Source organism: Colossoma macropomum, unplaced genomic scaffold (assembly GCF_904425465.1).
Source record: "Colossoma macropomum unplaced genomic scaffold, Colossoma_macropomum, whole genome shotgun sequence".
Taxonomy (NCBI): Eukaryota; Metazoa; Chordata; class Actinopteri; order Characiformes; family Serrasalmidae; genus Colossoma; species Colossoma macropomum.
In genome coordinates this window covers 28,453,217-28,468,835 of record NW_023494809.1, presented here as the reverse complement: position 1 = coordinate 28,468,835, position 15,619 = coordinate 28,453,217, and the positions used below count along the sequence as shown (strand labels likewise).

The following is a 15,619-nucleotide window of genomic DNA, read 5'->3' as shown; positions in this document are numbered from 1 at the left end:
ACTTTCCTTCGGGATCAATAAAGTGTCTACCTACCTACCTACCTACCTACCTACCTACCTACCTACCTATCTATCCAGAGCAATGCAAACTCAGCATGCCATTGACACTGACACAGCATGCCAAGGACCACACTGCAAAAAAACAGCATCTTGTCAAGTGAAATGATCCTAAATCTAGTCGATATATCTAATATTTCCTATTTCTAGACATTACATACTTATTTTAGGTGATTTTATGAAGTAAAAATGATCTCACTAAAGTGGCAGATAATTTTTCTGGTTTCAAGCACATTTCTTAAAACGCAAGCACAGTTATCTGCCAATATAGTGAGATAATTTTACTAAATAAAATTACCTAAAACAAGTAAATGTCTAGAAATAAGTTAAATAATCCTATAATAAGTGCACAACCATCTCAAAATGAGAAATATTAGATACGTCGACTAGATTTAAGCTCATTTCACTAAACAAGATACCATTTTTCGCGGTGCACGAAAAGGGTCCAGGAGAAACTGTGACGCTGTGCCGTGGTGCTCTCCGACATGACGCAATCTCAGGACACTGTAAGGTATCAACATTTAATTCAGACCAGTGTCAGAACCCTGGACTAGCTATACTGCTTTATGACAAGGAACAAACTTTATATAAACATTTATAACCTTAACGGGGAAGGTTTTACAGTATCTGTCTACATGTGATGGCAATCCACATGAAAATTACAGTATATAGAAAAAGTAACAGACATGCTGCAGTTTCCTAGCCACTCCAGCTGAAAGCAGAAAGTGGTTTCACACTCACACACACAAACACCCTGACCTGACCTGACTGAATTCAGAGATGACAGAAAGAAAAGACTGTTCAATGTGGCTCCGATTCCGCACTTTTGGCTACGTTAACAGATCACGGCTCAGCAATAGGAGATGACACTCCAGGAGCGGAGCAGACAGAATTGAATTGCCTTTGACAAGATGTGTCTTCAGTGGAAGCCGTATTGATTTTCATGGCAAGGCTGCATTATGGGGATCTTAAGCCGGGGAAACAGGAGGAAATCAGCGGAGGGGGAAGCCAAAGGCAGCGAACTCCAACACACACTCCAGCTCCAGTTAGACTGGACAAAACCATTTAATTACTTCTCAGACTGCGGCATGCGGAGATGTGTAACCGGTTTATAGAGGAAAGCACGCAGGGTGGCGAGGAAATACATGAATTTTATAACAAAATAGTTTTAAAAGCAAAGCGCAGCGCCGACATCAGAAGATCGTGAGTTTGACGCCATGGTCATCTATGGCATGGACAACATAACCGGCCTCACTCAGTCTCTGGGTGGGCAGGACGGTCCTCTCTCTCCCCCCATCACTCAGCGTGATGTTAGCTTGTTTAACAGAATTAGCAGTTAGTGTTCTCCTCCAAGCGTGTTGAGCTGTCCAAAGACGTTGCATTAGCAGTAGTTTAAAAAGATGTGGTCGTGTGTCACATCATAGAAGAAGCATATCGCTGTTGTCGGAATAAAAACTTGTATCTCCATTTTTGGCGCTTTTCCGTTTTTTACATAATCTGAAAAAGGCAGTTGCCCTTTATGTTGTGTCAGAATTTCACAATGAAGGAACCGACAGAAATGGTTCAAAATTACTTGGGAAAAAATGTTTCTCCATTCACTTCCATTAACAGTTAAGAATGTTTTCCCTTCTCCTGTAAAGTTGCCTTTTCAGAGATACGAGGTTTTGCTCCGACAGCAGTGACATGCTGGAGCCGTCACCTTCCCTGCTTGGTAGTATTGTGTGATATGGAAAGACCCAGCTAGCAGGTGGGAACTGGCCACGATTAAACTGGGGGGGGATGATCATCTCAAATGTGTTCTGTGTGAAATCATCTCAAAAATATTTCCTGTCATGTTCATATTTAAGCAAAGATTACTTAGTTACTAAAGATGGGTTTGCATCATATTTTCCTCCCACAACCAAATTCATCTTCATACAGCATTTTGTCTCTTCAAGTTGCTTCTTCAGAGTTTAATGTTGTATGTAAATGTTTTGGCACCCCTGACAAAGTACATGTGTTGTGTTTTGGGTGTTTTTTTTGTTTTTTTTGTTCTTTTAATGCACAATTACTGTTTGATGAACATATTAGAAAAAACAATAACAAAATGTGTTCTGTGTGAATGTTATGGCACATAACATTTCGATTTTATGTTCAATTTTTTCCCCAATGTTTTCAACACAGAAAAAAAAATAATAATAAATAATAAGTAATAAATAATAATTAATCATTAAGTAATAATTGAAAGCATTAAAAAAATAAGAAAATAAATAATAAATAAATAAATAAATAAATAAATAATTGTGCAATAAAATGTGCAAGAAAATGCCATATTTAAACGTGTAGAAAATCAACAAAACATGTAATTTGATCGGGAGGGTTCAAACTTTTGCAGACGACTGTAAATCCCTCCATTTAAAGTGTAATTTGTATTGTAAGAAAGGTGGTGCAGAAAAGTGACGTGCTGATAAATTTAAGATGCAATATGTAAACCTTATTTTTATATTTTTTTAAGATTATTTTTAAGTTATTTAACTTATTTTTTAAGGTCTGTTCTGCAAGCTGCTAGAAAGATACAGTCCTTGTATTCATCCCTGGCTACTGTGGCGTCCTCTGAAAAATGAGCGCGTATGTGTTTAGTCCGCGTGTTCTACATGTTCCAGACACTATGGCACTCTGGGTAATGACTGTTATTTGTTGCGCGTGGGGGAGACAACACCTCTCCTGGTGAACAACACTTTGAGAAAATGGACCTCTTTCTTGCTCTTGCTCTCTCTCTCTCTCTCTCTCTCTCTCTCTCTCTCTCTCTCTCTCTCTCTCTCTCTCTCTCTCTCTCTCTCTCTCTCTCTCTCTCTCTCTCTCTGACCCTGATACAAGGCCAAGATGGAAAGTGTGTTTTAGCCCCAACAACCGGAGCTACAGAAGCTGCAGGGTTCACTGCTAAGAAACGCAAAGAGCCGCCACCCCCTTTCAAACGCTTCAGATGAAGTGCCGCTGCTAAAAACTCAAAGAGTCAGAGACGGTGGTGTCCTGAAAAAAGGCGAAAAGGTGCATTTGGAGCGCTGCAGCCGAAAGAAAATGTGATTGCTGTGAAAGAAAAGGTGTTTGTTTGAGCATCAAGTCCATAGAAATGACCTGCTCAAATTCAGTAGGAATTACAGGGAGGTCAGCTCACCGAATGAATAGTGTTCAGTCTGTAGCTTTTTTTCCTGTGTCGCTCACCTTGTTTCCTCCAGTTACGAACTGCTTGTTGTTTGACTTGCTGAACTGAGGATGTAGCGCCACCACCTGGATCAAAAGGAGAAGTACACAAAAGATTGCAATCAGTTACATTTTATAACCAAACGACATAAATAAATGAATAAATTAAAAATAAATAAATGGTAACACTTTATTTGGATGGTCCACTGTAGATTTTTTGTAAATGCTCAGTATATCTTTAAGTAACAATCAACTAAATATCCATTAAATTCAACTGAACTTCAAGTTTAGTGTGAAAGAATTTATTAAATCTAAACCTAAACCTAAACCTAACCCTCACCTTAACTTCAAGGTAAAACTTACATCTACTCCTAACCCTGACCCTAACCATAATGTTGTTGATAACCAACTGAACATCACCAGAAAGTGTGTAACTGATTTAGGTCTCTGTAGAGCATCTATATGGGACCATCTAAATAAAGTGTGACCAAATAAATAATTAAATCAATAAATAAAAATATTAAGTGATTCAACTGTGGGTCTGATGTGCTGAGCCAGTACTTGCAGCAGTTTCAGAAGCAAATTGGGCTCATCCTGTCTGCACGTTATGTACGTAACTAACACACAAGACTAAATGCGATGTCTATGCGCTGAGCGCCCAATAATGCATGTGCCCATGACGGAGGGCCACGCAAAATGCTACGAAGAGGTGTGATGCATTGCATTCTTAGTGAATCCAACATTGAATTCTCCGCACACAAAGGCAAACTGTGCATTGCATCCGTAAGTGAAAAGAATTTAACACATCCTCTACATGGAACAAACTCAAATACAACATTCCCCGCAAATTTTAGTGCTTAATTCCTTTTTATTTGCTTTGACATATTGGAAAAAAATAAATCAAAAAATATCAAATGGGTCATGACTTTTGCAGAGGCCATGTTTTACATTTTATTGTTTTTCCTGTATGTTAAATTCAGCAAATAAACAGTAATTGGGTATTACAATGTGTAGAAGCACGTTATCTGTAGAGAATGTACCAACGTCAACAAAATCAACATGCTGATGGTGCTGTTGTTGGAACAAAACCTCGTATCTCCAAAATGATGACTTTACAGGAGAAGGAAAAAAACCTACTTTACTTTTAATGTAAGTTAATGGAACCAGACTTTTTTCCAAGTAATCTTGGGCCATTTATTTTGGTCCACTCATCATAACATTTACACAGAATGTAAAGGGCAACAGGCATTTTCAAATCATGTCAAAAACTGAAAAGTGTTCTTCAGTGGTCAGGACCCCCATGGACCCTCACAGAGCAGATACTATTTGGATGGTGGATCATTCTCAGCACTGCAGTAACACTGACGTGGTGGTGGTGTGTTAGTGTGTGTTGTGCTGGTACGAGTGGATCAGACACAGCAGTGCTGCTGGAGTTTTTAAACACTGTGTCCACTCACTGTCCACTCTATTAGACACTCCTACCTTGTCAGTCCACCCTGTAGATGTAAAGTCAGAGACGATAGCTCATCTGCTGCTGCACAGTTTGTGCTGGTCATCCTCTAGTCCTTCATCAGTGGTCACAGGACGCTGTTGGCTGGATATTTTTGGTTGGTGGACTATTCTCAGTCCAGCAGTGATACTGAGGTGTTTAAAAACTCTAGCAGCACTGCTGTGTCTGATCCACTCACACCAGCACAACACACACTAACACACCACCACCACGTCAGTGTTACTGCAGTGCTGAGAATGACCCACCGCCCAAACAGTACCTGCTCTGTGAGGGTCCATGGGGGTCCTGACCACTGAAGAACAGGGTAAAAGGGGGCTAACAAAGTGCACAGAGAAGCAGATGGACTACAGTCTGTAACTGTAGAACTACAAAGTGCACCTATATAGTAAGTGGAGCTGATAAAATGGACAATGAGAGTAGAAACAAGGAGGTGGTCATGATGTTATGCCTGATCGGTGTAGTTCAGCACTGAAGAAAAAAATGCATAGTTTAACTGAGGGAGCTCTAAAACAGACAGAAATAGCATTTGATTGTTACTGTGAAAATGGGTGGTAATTGTACTTGTTTATCATTATCCAATTTTAAATGGATTCGTTTATAGTTTTATAGGAATATCAATATGGTATGGATGATATGTACGCTATATCACTAAATCCGACAACCGTCCCACCCCTACTTAATGTGTTCAAGACACAGATTGACTTTGGAGATTTTAAGGTTAGATATTGATCCTCACAGTCCCATTTACTTACCAACAGACATTACTGCAGGGTTTGGCTTCAGTTTACTGTGAGCCACTGCTTGCCTGTCTGTGTCTGCAGTATTAGCCTCAATAGAACCCCTCTCTATGAGCAATATCTGAGAGTTATCCAAGCTAAGAACACCCAGGAGAAATCAATTAAAACTTGCAGAGGGGCTGAAATCATTATTTAGTGAAACAATAGTGCTTGTTCTGACAGGAAGTCAAATTCAAAGGGCAATCGCCAACAAGTTGGCAGGGGAACCGTGAGTGAGTTAACGGCAATAACTTACTTTGATGGGACAGTCAAAGTTTTCGTGGAAGCCCTCCCTGGTGTAGAGGCCAAATACCTGTACCTGAGAGACAAGGGATAAAAGGGTGTTAAGAAAGAAAAAAAAAAGAAAATAAGTGAAAAAATATATCCAAGAAAAGCAGCTAAGAGCTAAAATGCTAAAATGACTGCAAAGCTGAGATCTATTTGGCTTTTTTTCAGGTCGACCCGGGCCAGACATCACAGAAACATCACATCTGTCGGCAGACTAGTTAACCATCCGCTAGGCTCCCAATTAGTGGACAGGTCAACTCCCTCTGCCCTGCCAAGCCTTCATAGAGCAGTCTTAATCTCTGCCTCTGCTGCAGTCCCCGACGGCTACGAGCTAGCCTTAACATAGCAATTCACCTACACCTGCCTGTCCGAGCTGGGCAAAAAAAAACAACACAAAGTATGAGATCTCAAAAGAAAGTTGAGCAGGAATAAAAACTCTTTCATGCCAGTAGGGCCTGCTGACCTCTGTGCCGTACTGTTTTTGTTGTATTACTGTGAAATTCTGCCCGTCAAATCCTGCTTTGCCAGCTGTCTGCAAACTATTATTGATAAGGAGAATAAACCCTGACAAATATGAACATTTGGTCCCTTGATTCTGATTTGACATAACCGATATAATTTAATAAGATCAAAAATTAAACATGCACCAACAGTTTTACTTAAACAGGACTGAACTGACTGATTTGACTGTCATTTGTCAGTTGTGAACTGTCATAACTTGATTCAGTTGTCCATTTTCAATGGTCAAATTTCCTAAATAATCAGCAGAAAATCAAAGTCTTCAATAACAAACACTGCAGCGCTGGGTGTGGAGCCTTCCAGCAATCCTAGCAGTTTTATTGGTCAATTTTTTAAACACAAAAACATTTTGGGGAGGTTAAAAAGTCATATATGTAAACAACTTCTGTTTTAATTGGCTACCCCAGGGGTCAGCGAGCCAAATGTTAAGAAGAGCCATTTTGTCCTTTCAACAAAAATCAAACCACCTTAGCAGCCAAACACTTTATGTCTGTTTTACCATCTTGGCTGTAAATATGTCTCAGTATGTGATAATGTAGTAGTATAGAATAAAAATATGAAAACACAGACTTTGCTCTGCTTTAAGCTTTAGCTCAGCTTTAGCCGCTTTTCTTGCATCTCCAGCAGGAAACTTTTCCACAAAAGTAGAACAGTTTCCTGTAAAATGTCTCTCAAAGTTTGATATTTTTACGAGGCTGAAGTCGCTTCTCATTCGCAAGCTTCTTGTTTTTCCGTTCCACCTTAAATGGTGCCCGACGGACCAGAATGTAACTGCTGCACCGTTTAAGGTGGAACGGGAAAATTTGAACAAGAAGCTGGTGAATGAGAATTTGACTACAGCATTGTGACTTTTTAGTGTTTGTCAGTTTCTTGTTGCAGATTAAACGTATCAGGAAACCAGCTGGAGTGATTATAAATGCGAATAAGTCCATCTGTCTCCAAATCATCGATGTCCATCTTAAATCTTTCTCTTCGCCTTTTTGTCAGCCACTAGCTAGGCAAGATTTGCATTTTAGGCTTAAAGGATGAATTAGCTTTTGTAGGCTACATTAACTCCAGTGTTTAAGACCATTTATTGTTAAACTGTGTTGAACGATCAGCAGAGCTTTATTTTACTGTAAAGGAGGATTATTTTATTATTACCTACAAATCTAAATCGCTAAACTTCAGCGTAAATGGGTGGGGCTCAACTGTCATACACTGAATAAGATGAAGCTACATCAAACTCTTACTTTAATAAAGTGAGGAAAATTCACTTTTTCCATAATATGATTTCAGCAATCGGTATACAAAACAAACCACTTATAAATATCGAACTGAGATGTTTTGATACCTAAAAATCTGTCCAACCCTTTAATATCATCTGATTTTATTGGTTAATCGCTACATCTGTCGGACCCTAGTTTTAAAGACGTTCCTCGCCTGTTGAGACACAGTGAGATTTTACCCAACATCTCAAGAAGCACAAAGCTAAACAAATTTTAAAATAGGATGAAATAAATAAATAAACAAATAAGCTCTAAGATGTGGTTCCAGGGCCGTTTCCTCCTAAAAGCGTGTCATGTCTGACATATCTCAGCTATCAGAGTGGAGGCTAAGCGAGACCGGTATTAGCACCTCTGGGGAGCGAACAATGGCTGCCGCATCGATTTTAATTGGCAGAGGCACAGCGCACGCGACAAAGATCTCGTTTGGCTGTGAAAGCGCTGGCCGTGAGGGCCTATCTGTTCTTAGATCAGTCTAAGAAAGCCACCCGCCGTGGTGCTGATTAGCCTGAGCAGCCCCGTTTAACGCCCGGGTCCAGATCACTGAGCAGATAAGGGAGAACAGCAAGTGAAGGAAACCACGGATGGGTGGACGAGGAGAGGCTGTTTTATTTTAAATGTTGTTAACATGGGTACAAAACGTGTTTGCTATGTTCATGTTTGTTCCTGTGCCAAGGATTAGTAAAGTTGATACTGCGCCTGTCTGTCAAGAAGATGCTGCAGTTACTGCCATCGAAAGTGCAGATTTCATACTTTTAGTCAAGATCACATTTGTAGAAAAGCTCTAGTTTAGTTTTAGGGTAGCTTGAGGGAAGAAGCCCCCCATTGTAAGATGCCCACCTTTCATTTTCTCTGAGAAAAATTTAACATTGACACGTTTACTGAACAACTGTGGTCTAATAATTCCAAAATTCTGTCTGGATCACAGCATTCCTGGGATTTACTGCTTTGGAATCTTTTTAGGGTCAATTCATCTGACTTTTTGTCACTGGTTTGTCACAAATACCACAAAAATATAATTTTTTTAGTACCACATTACCATATGTTGACATTAACTGACATTAAGACAAACTGGGTCATTCCACAGAAATGTCCACTTTTCTATCTCTCCATAGGAGTCACTGGTGTTACTGATCCTCATTGGTGTTACACATAATAAAGGAACACCAGAGACATTTTTAATGAACAATGCATTTTACTAAATGGCTGCTACAGAGCGTCAAACCACATGTTGTCACTCATGGAATATCCACTAAAATATGTAATTTATTCCATTTGTATTCTATTTTTTCACAATTACCTCAGAATAAAGTCGGTCACACCAGTGACTTCAGCTAAAAGCTTCATATGAAATCATGAGCTAAAGGAGAAAATCTCTGGTAACTGAAAGACACAGTGGACTCACCATGAGCTTTTCTTCATAGATCCTCAGAAAACAGGTGAAAGGAAGTCAAGTGATGTCATCAGTGTGACTTTTATTTCAAAATAAAAGATTTTTTGATACGTGGTAACACCAGTGACACGACTCCTGGGGACAACAACCTTCATTATATATTTTATAATATTTATTTGGTGTTTGTTTTCTTTCTGTCATTTAATTCATATATTTCATAGTCATGTATAGATTATTGCAGTTAAAATTGACGGCTAAAGAGTGTGTAATTGTTAAAATAACATTGTTTTATTTTTAAAATATAAATAAATTGTAACCCTAACATGTTTAGGGTGACACAAAATGGACGTTTCTGTAGAATGACCCATATACCCACACACACATATACATATCATCATCCTGTACATGTGAAACTCACACATATTTACCATTTAAGTAAAGGTTAAGTAAGGGGCTTTTCTGTTTTTCTCATTTTTACCTCCTATTTTTATTTTATTTCCACTGCCTCTTTATATCCCCACAACATCATGACTGGACAAAATGCTCCTTCCTGCCCAAACAGGACCCTCTCTCTGTATGGTCCAGTGCAAGGGTTCCCAAGCTGACCCAGACCATAAAGAGCATGTTAGTTAGCTAATGAGTTCAATCATGTATGCAAGTTCAGACAAAGCACAAAAACAGGCATAGTGTGGGGTGTCCAGCACTGGGATTAGGAACCCCGAGTCTGGTGGAAAGCTTGAATCAGCAAGGCTAGCTCCGGACTCGCCTGGACCAATCAGAGTGGAGAAGAGGGCCTACCTTTCCATCCTCTGAACAGATTCCCACATGCTCCCCGCTCTCATCCAGGCTGATCTGATTTATCTTCACTGAACTCTGTGAGACAGACATCATGTTCATGGTATTTTACAGTCTAAAAATGTTGTGCAAATCTTACTTTTTTGTGCACACTAAGGCTCCATAATATGGACAAAATACCACAGCATGATTACATTGCTACATACTGCAATTTAATAAGGCTTACAATAAATTACAACTGTATGATTGACCTATCAATCTGACATAGACTGGCATAGTTATTTAAGCTTGTCTGATCACCTCTATGACTTCAGAGAAACTCATGTGAGGCATGTAAGAATTAGCCAGGATGCCCACAGGGATAAAATATGCAGTCATTTGATCACAGGTTTATTTACATATGACAAGCCTTTAAGATATCAGCACTCAAAGGCTCATATTGTGATAACCATTAATAAGCGATGTACCGTGCAGCCCCAACCTTAACTTTCACAACATTCCTATATTCTGTTCTTTAAAGGACGAGCATGATTGCACCCTGGTTTACTCACAATCTCATACTTCTGGGTGATGTTTCCTTGAACGTCCAGTAGGAAAACCTTCCCGAAGTGAGTGCCCAGAGCCAGAAACTGGAAGGCATTTAAAAAAAAGATGTTAGATACAGAATAAGGCAGAAAACCACTGTACACTTGGCATGAATTTGAACTTTAAACTGCTGTACTGGGGTATTAATGTACGTTACCAGGCATAGGAGTGTGTGTGTGTGTGTCTGTGTGTGTGTGGCTCCGGCTTGTCCCCTCAGGGGCAAAAAAGTGTGAAATTGCTGGAGGACAGAAAAGCCTATTTATCAGAGCGCCCCAGTGTGAAATGGCATTTTTTCGACATATCAAAACACCTCAACATAATATATGCAGCGCGGATCACATGCTCCAACCTCCCCAGCAACCATCATCCCCTCTGCCTAGGCAGACAAACGCATTTTGACTAATACGTGTAACACATAAAATTAGGGAAATATCTGAAACAATTAATTTTGCTAGCTCGTTCCAATCTCTCACTCTTACTATCAGATATCGAATACCCTGTTATACTACAATTCTAATTCAATTTATATTTTAAATATTTTCTGAAAGACCCCATTCAGATACAGTACCATGCAATATCTAAAAATCATCTAATTTTCAGTCAAATTGTCCATTAAACATGAGTTATATATTTTCAAAGAGGTATATCTGAGGAGAAATACCTTCCTTCCACTTGCATAAGGAAGGAGAAAGCGGAAGAAAGAGAGAGGAGAAAATCAAGCTGCTTCAGATCTGAAAACATCCACAGGTGTTTCTGTCCATCCTTCCACTGTGAGAAGACCACTCAGCGCTGTGGGTCTGAAAGGATGTGTAGCTGTCAAGAAGAACCTCACTGAGAAAAGGAGACGGAGACATCAAACAAAGAAGCTGAACAACGGACTGACCACCCCAGAGTCCAGACCTCAACACCACTGAATGTGTTTGATGACTTCAGAAAATGATCAACCAGCTTCTAAGACTGAACTTTGGAGGTGTGGAAAAATATCCCTGCAGATTTTTTTGACAAGTAAGTCTCCCAAAAGGAACAGAAGCTGTAAGAAAGGTAAATGATTCAGCTTTTTTCCTTGATGAAAAAAAAATTAATAACTGGTATTTAATAGCTGTTTTTACCACAAATTAAATAAACGAAGGATGATCTTTTTTGCCCAGTACTGTACATATGGAAAATTAATAAGAGACTCAAGACATGATAACAACTGAACTGGACTGTAGATGAAAAAAAACATTTGTTACAAGATGCTAAATTACACCCATTTACTGACATCATGTATCGGATTTAAAAACATAATCAGAATTTTAAAACAGCCAAATGACCACCGGATTTCCTCCACTGAAAGACGAGGTTGTCAGCATGTTGGCTTGTTGTCGGCTGAACTTCATTAACAGAGCCCTGAATGCAAGAACAGCCAATGACATAAAAAAAAAAAAAAAATTGTTTTGGGCAAACTACTACAGAGCCCTTGAGCTGTTTTCCCAGTTTCGCCAGTCTGTGCTGAGTTTATTCAGCTATTGTTCTCTGCAGTCTCTGTAAATGTAGCTTTTACTGTACGAGGACCCTCAATCTCAGTTTCAGTTTGTGTCACTAACAGCAGAATCATGTTTGATATTGAGAAGCGACACATCTTTATATTTCAATCCAAGATTAACGTAAAATTCAATGAGCTGCTTCATGTCTGAGCTTCAGCAAAGCACAGCTTTTGCAAGCGAATGCAAACTGTTTGCACTGTAATGCAAAACTAAGCCAGGGAATGCATTTTTTGCGAGGGAACGCAAAATGTTTGTGAGGGAACGCAACGTCGTTAACTTTTTCTTTTTTTTTACCACGGCCCCTTAGTGGCTCCGTAAACTACAGACCCAAAGTATAGACGTAAAAAAAAAGTAATTTCAAACATAATTTACAATGAAGTCACTTTGCCAATAATCAATGAAGTAAACAAGATTTGCAGTGATGATCTCTTACTACTCTCTTTGTTAATTTACTAACATCGAGCAGTTAAGCAAGTCAGGTGAACGTGACTGCAGCCGTAATACATTCTGCAGAGGAATGTGCTGGACACTACACTGTCAGAAATAAAGATTCTGTGCAGGAATATTTTTCATTCGAGGTACAAACAGTGTAAATGTTCCCTCAAAGCTACAACAGTGGTTTTAAGGTCTGATTGTGAACCTTAAATACGTTTTTCCAGGTGAAAAGTTCGTATTTGTACCTTTTCATAACCGAATGTTTTAAACAGAACAGTAAAATAAAAGCCTGGAGGCGAGACGGGGTGTGTGGAGTCAGTACAGCTTAGAACATATCATTTCAGTGGATTATGGTTCAGTTATGTTCCCTGACTAAAGGTACTGAGATGGACCCTTGAAGGGACGACCCTCAGTGACGAGAGGGGTCCTGCCCCAGTCGACTTCATATCTTTATTTCTGGGAGTGTATCTGCTACGGCACCGAATAAACATTTTACTGTCTGTTATCTGTTAAAAAACAAAAACAACTGAATGTTTCAGGACTCCCGATTAGGACAAACATCAAAGCGTTTGCCCTATTATCAGGAGTAGAGGTGGGCGACGTGGCAAAAATGTAACATCAAAATGTGAAGTTTTCATGATGCACAATTTGTCACAATACATATTTTACATATTTTTCTCTAATATCAAACTGGAAAAGACAAAGAAGTGCCACATTTAAAAATACTGTCAAAAACTACACATACAATGATTTGTACCAAACATTTTACACAAAATCCAATTACACTGTATGAATTATGCTCTCTGTAATTAAACATGCAGTTAGGAAGTGTTTTTAATTACTGAATATTCATAATATACTCAGAAAAGCATAATGTGACCTAATTTATCACGATTACGATAAAAGTTACATTGCCCAGCCCTAATCAGGAGCTTGTGGGTTTGATCTCCAGCGATGCCAAAGCTATCCCTGGCCGGGAGTCCCTCCTCCGCCCCCCACCCCCCCATCACTCAGAGTGATGATAGCTAATGTTTAATTTCACAAAGTTAGTGTTGCTTCCAATGTTTTGGCCTGTATTGTATTTGCATTGGCTGCTAGTTAAGCAATTACAGACTCTGATCTCACGATAAAACCTTTCTGGAAAATAAGGCATTTGAAAGGTATTAATTAGGAATTAGAAAATATTAGAGAGGTATATTATACTGATACCTCAATTTCAATACCAATTCCTGAAAGATAATTTTTTGTCAATACCTTATTTTTAATTACAAACCAAAAGAGGGTGTGGCTTACACTAGAAGTAGTGTGAGGTGCCAGAGGTGGGTATATTAAGTGACCCCAATGGATTACAGACTAATCAAGAAGAGCTGATGTTAATAGCATGCATACAAAATGTAATTTAGACAGCCAATCAGCAGTTAGATTTTGAAACAAACATGCCTATTGGCTCACGGATGCTACGAACAACAACTTGGGCACTGAAATTCGAACGAGAAGGAGTATCGAAAAATTCTGTCGCACCATTTAATAACAGAGGTATTGAATTTTAACACCCAGCCCTAATAAGAAATAGCTGTGATGAAACGTGTTGTAGTTTAGGCTGCATTTTCTGAGGCTTGAAAAGTACCTTCCAAATACTAAATACAGAATCAAATACCAAGGCAACGAACAAATACTCCAGTATTCAAATGATTTGGCCAAGCGTTAGACCAAGGCCCAATTCTCTTTCACCCCTCGCCCCTACCACTTTGCAAAAAAACAAAGGGGGGGGGCTGGGCTTTCACTCCTAGGGGTGGGGTGTCCCGATTCTTGTTGAGATAGAGGAGTAGGGTGAAGTGTCAGAGCTACATGGCCCTCCATACGGAGGTTTTTTAGAGACTCCAAACAGAGAGATATGAGAAAAAAAGAAAAACCGGCAAGATGGCTGAACAAGAGACCAAAGAAACCCACAAATGTGAGAATTTTCTCTGTTAAAAATTACAATAATCACTGTATTGTCTTAGTTTAATGTCGTTTCAATGTATGTTTTTTTTCTTCATAACAAGCATAAATATTCTCTTGTACTACACTGATGTCTCGATAGCTAGCTAGCTAAATTTTCAGTTCCGCCTTAAATAGTCCAGCAGTTCTGACGCCTAAAGCGCCAGAATGTAACTGCTGCGCCATTTAAGGTGGAACGGAAAAATTCGAACAAGAAACTGGTGAATATCTGACTTCAGCTTCATATCACTGAATTAGTGGTGGGTGATAATAAATAATTGCCCCCTCTTTGAAGGCATATGATGCCCTAAATGTAACTAAAGCCCAGCAGTGAGGAGCTGAACTTTACCCTCCTCTGCTGTCACTGCAGACTGGCAGGGTCGCCTACAGAGCAGCGCTAGTAGCTGTTAATGAAGTAATGCTCTTTTTATTTGAGGGTCCCATTTTGTAAAGGAAGATTTCAACCACTACCCTGTAACAAGGGGTAAGATAACACTCGAAAACAAGGGGTTGCGGTAAAAATAAGAAATGGGATTCAGCCCAAATGTACTGACAATGTGATCTAAACTGTGGACACTGAGACCAGGGAGGCCACCGCCATCTCTGTTTGGAGCGTGGGCCGCAGCAGGGCTGAACAGCAGCAGGACGAGCGCAGAGAAACATGTTAAAACACAACGGCTCCTCCGCACGCTGGCTACTGAATGTCCACACACACATACGCACACACCACCCCCTCGTGCGGCGCGCGGAGTGGTCCCATGCTTCAGTGCAGTCTATAATGAAATGCTTATATTTACAGGCACAGCGGAGCATGTCCGACAGAGCCCCCCGCAATCTCCCCAAATAAAATCAGGCAAAATAAATAAATAAAAGAGGTGGGCCGCGGCAGCCGCAGCGCCTCTTAAAGGGATTTATCGAAATGGAATTGCTCAAATGAAATTCTGATTCGGGGCACTTAAAATATGAGGCTACATTAGGCTCACTGGAGTGTGTGTGTGTGTGTGTGTGCGTGTGTGAGGGAACAGTGCTAGGTGGCAGAAGGTATGCAGGAACACACGTATAAGAGAATAACAAAGAGAAGAAAGAGAGGGAACGGAGAAGAAACAAGATTCTCATTGCAAATTCAGCCTGGCGATGCTTCTTCCTTTGGTGGTGTTGCCTTGTTGGTAAGACGGAAGAGAAGAAAGGGAGTGGGAGTGGAGGGGTCCCCAGGGAAAAAGAGAAAAGGAGCAAAAAAAAAGAATAAAAATCAATAGCGGTTAATAAAACATCAGGTGAGGAGACATAACTAGGTATGACTATTCCTCCAG

At 39.8% G+C, this 15,619-nt stretch overlaps 1 protein-coding gene across 1 annotated transcript in view; it reads right to left on the bottom strand.

Annotated features, from left to right (window-relative positions):
- vps41 (VPS41 subunit of HOPS complex) overlaps window positions 1–15,619 on the bottom strand; it is a 56,890-nt gene that overhangs the window by 27,411 nt on the left and 13,860 nt on the right. The window contains exons 4-7 of the mRNA XM_036558881.1: window positions 10,335–10,412; window positions 9,787–9,861; window positions 5,780–5,842; window positions 3,259–3,324 (exon numbers count right to left, since the gene is read on the bottom strand). Of these exons, the coding sequence (XP_036414774.1) occupies window positions 3,259–3,324; window positions 5,780–5,842; window positions 9,787–9,861; window positions 10,335–10,412 (282 nt within the window). The remainder of the gene's footprint in view (window positions 1–3,258; window positions 3,325–5,779; window positions 5,843–9,786; window positions 9,862–10,334; window positions 10,413–15,619) is intronic.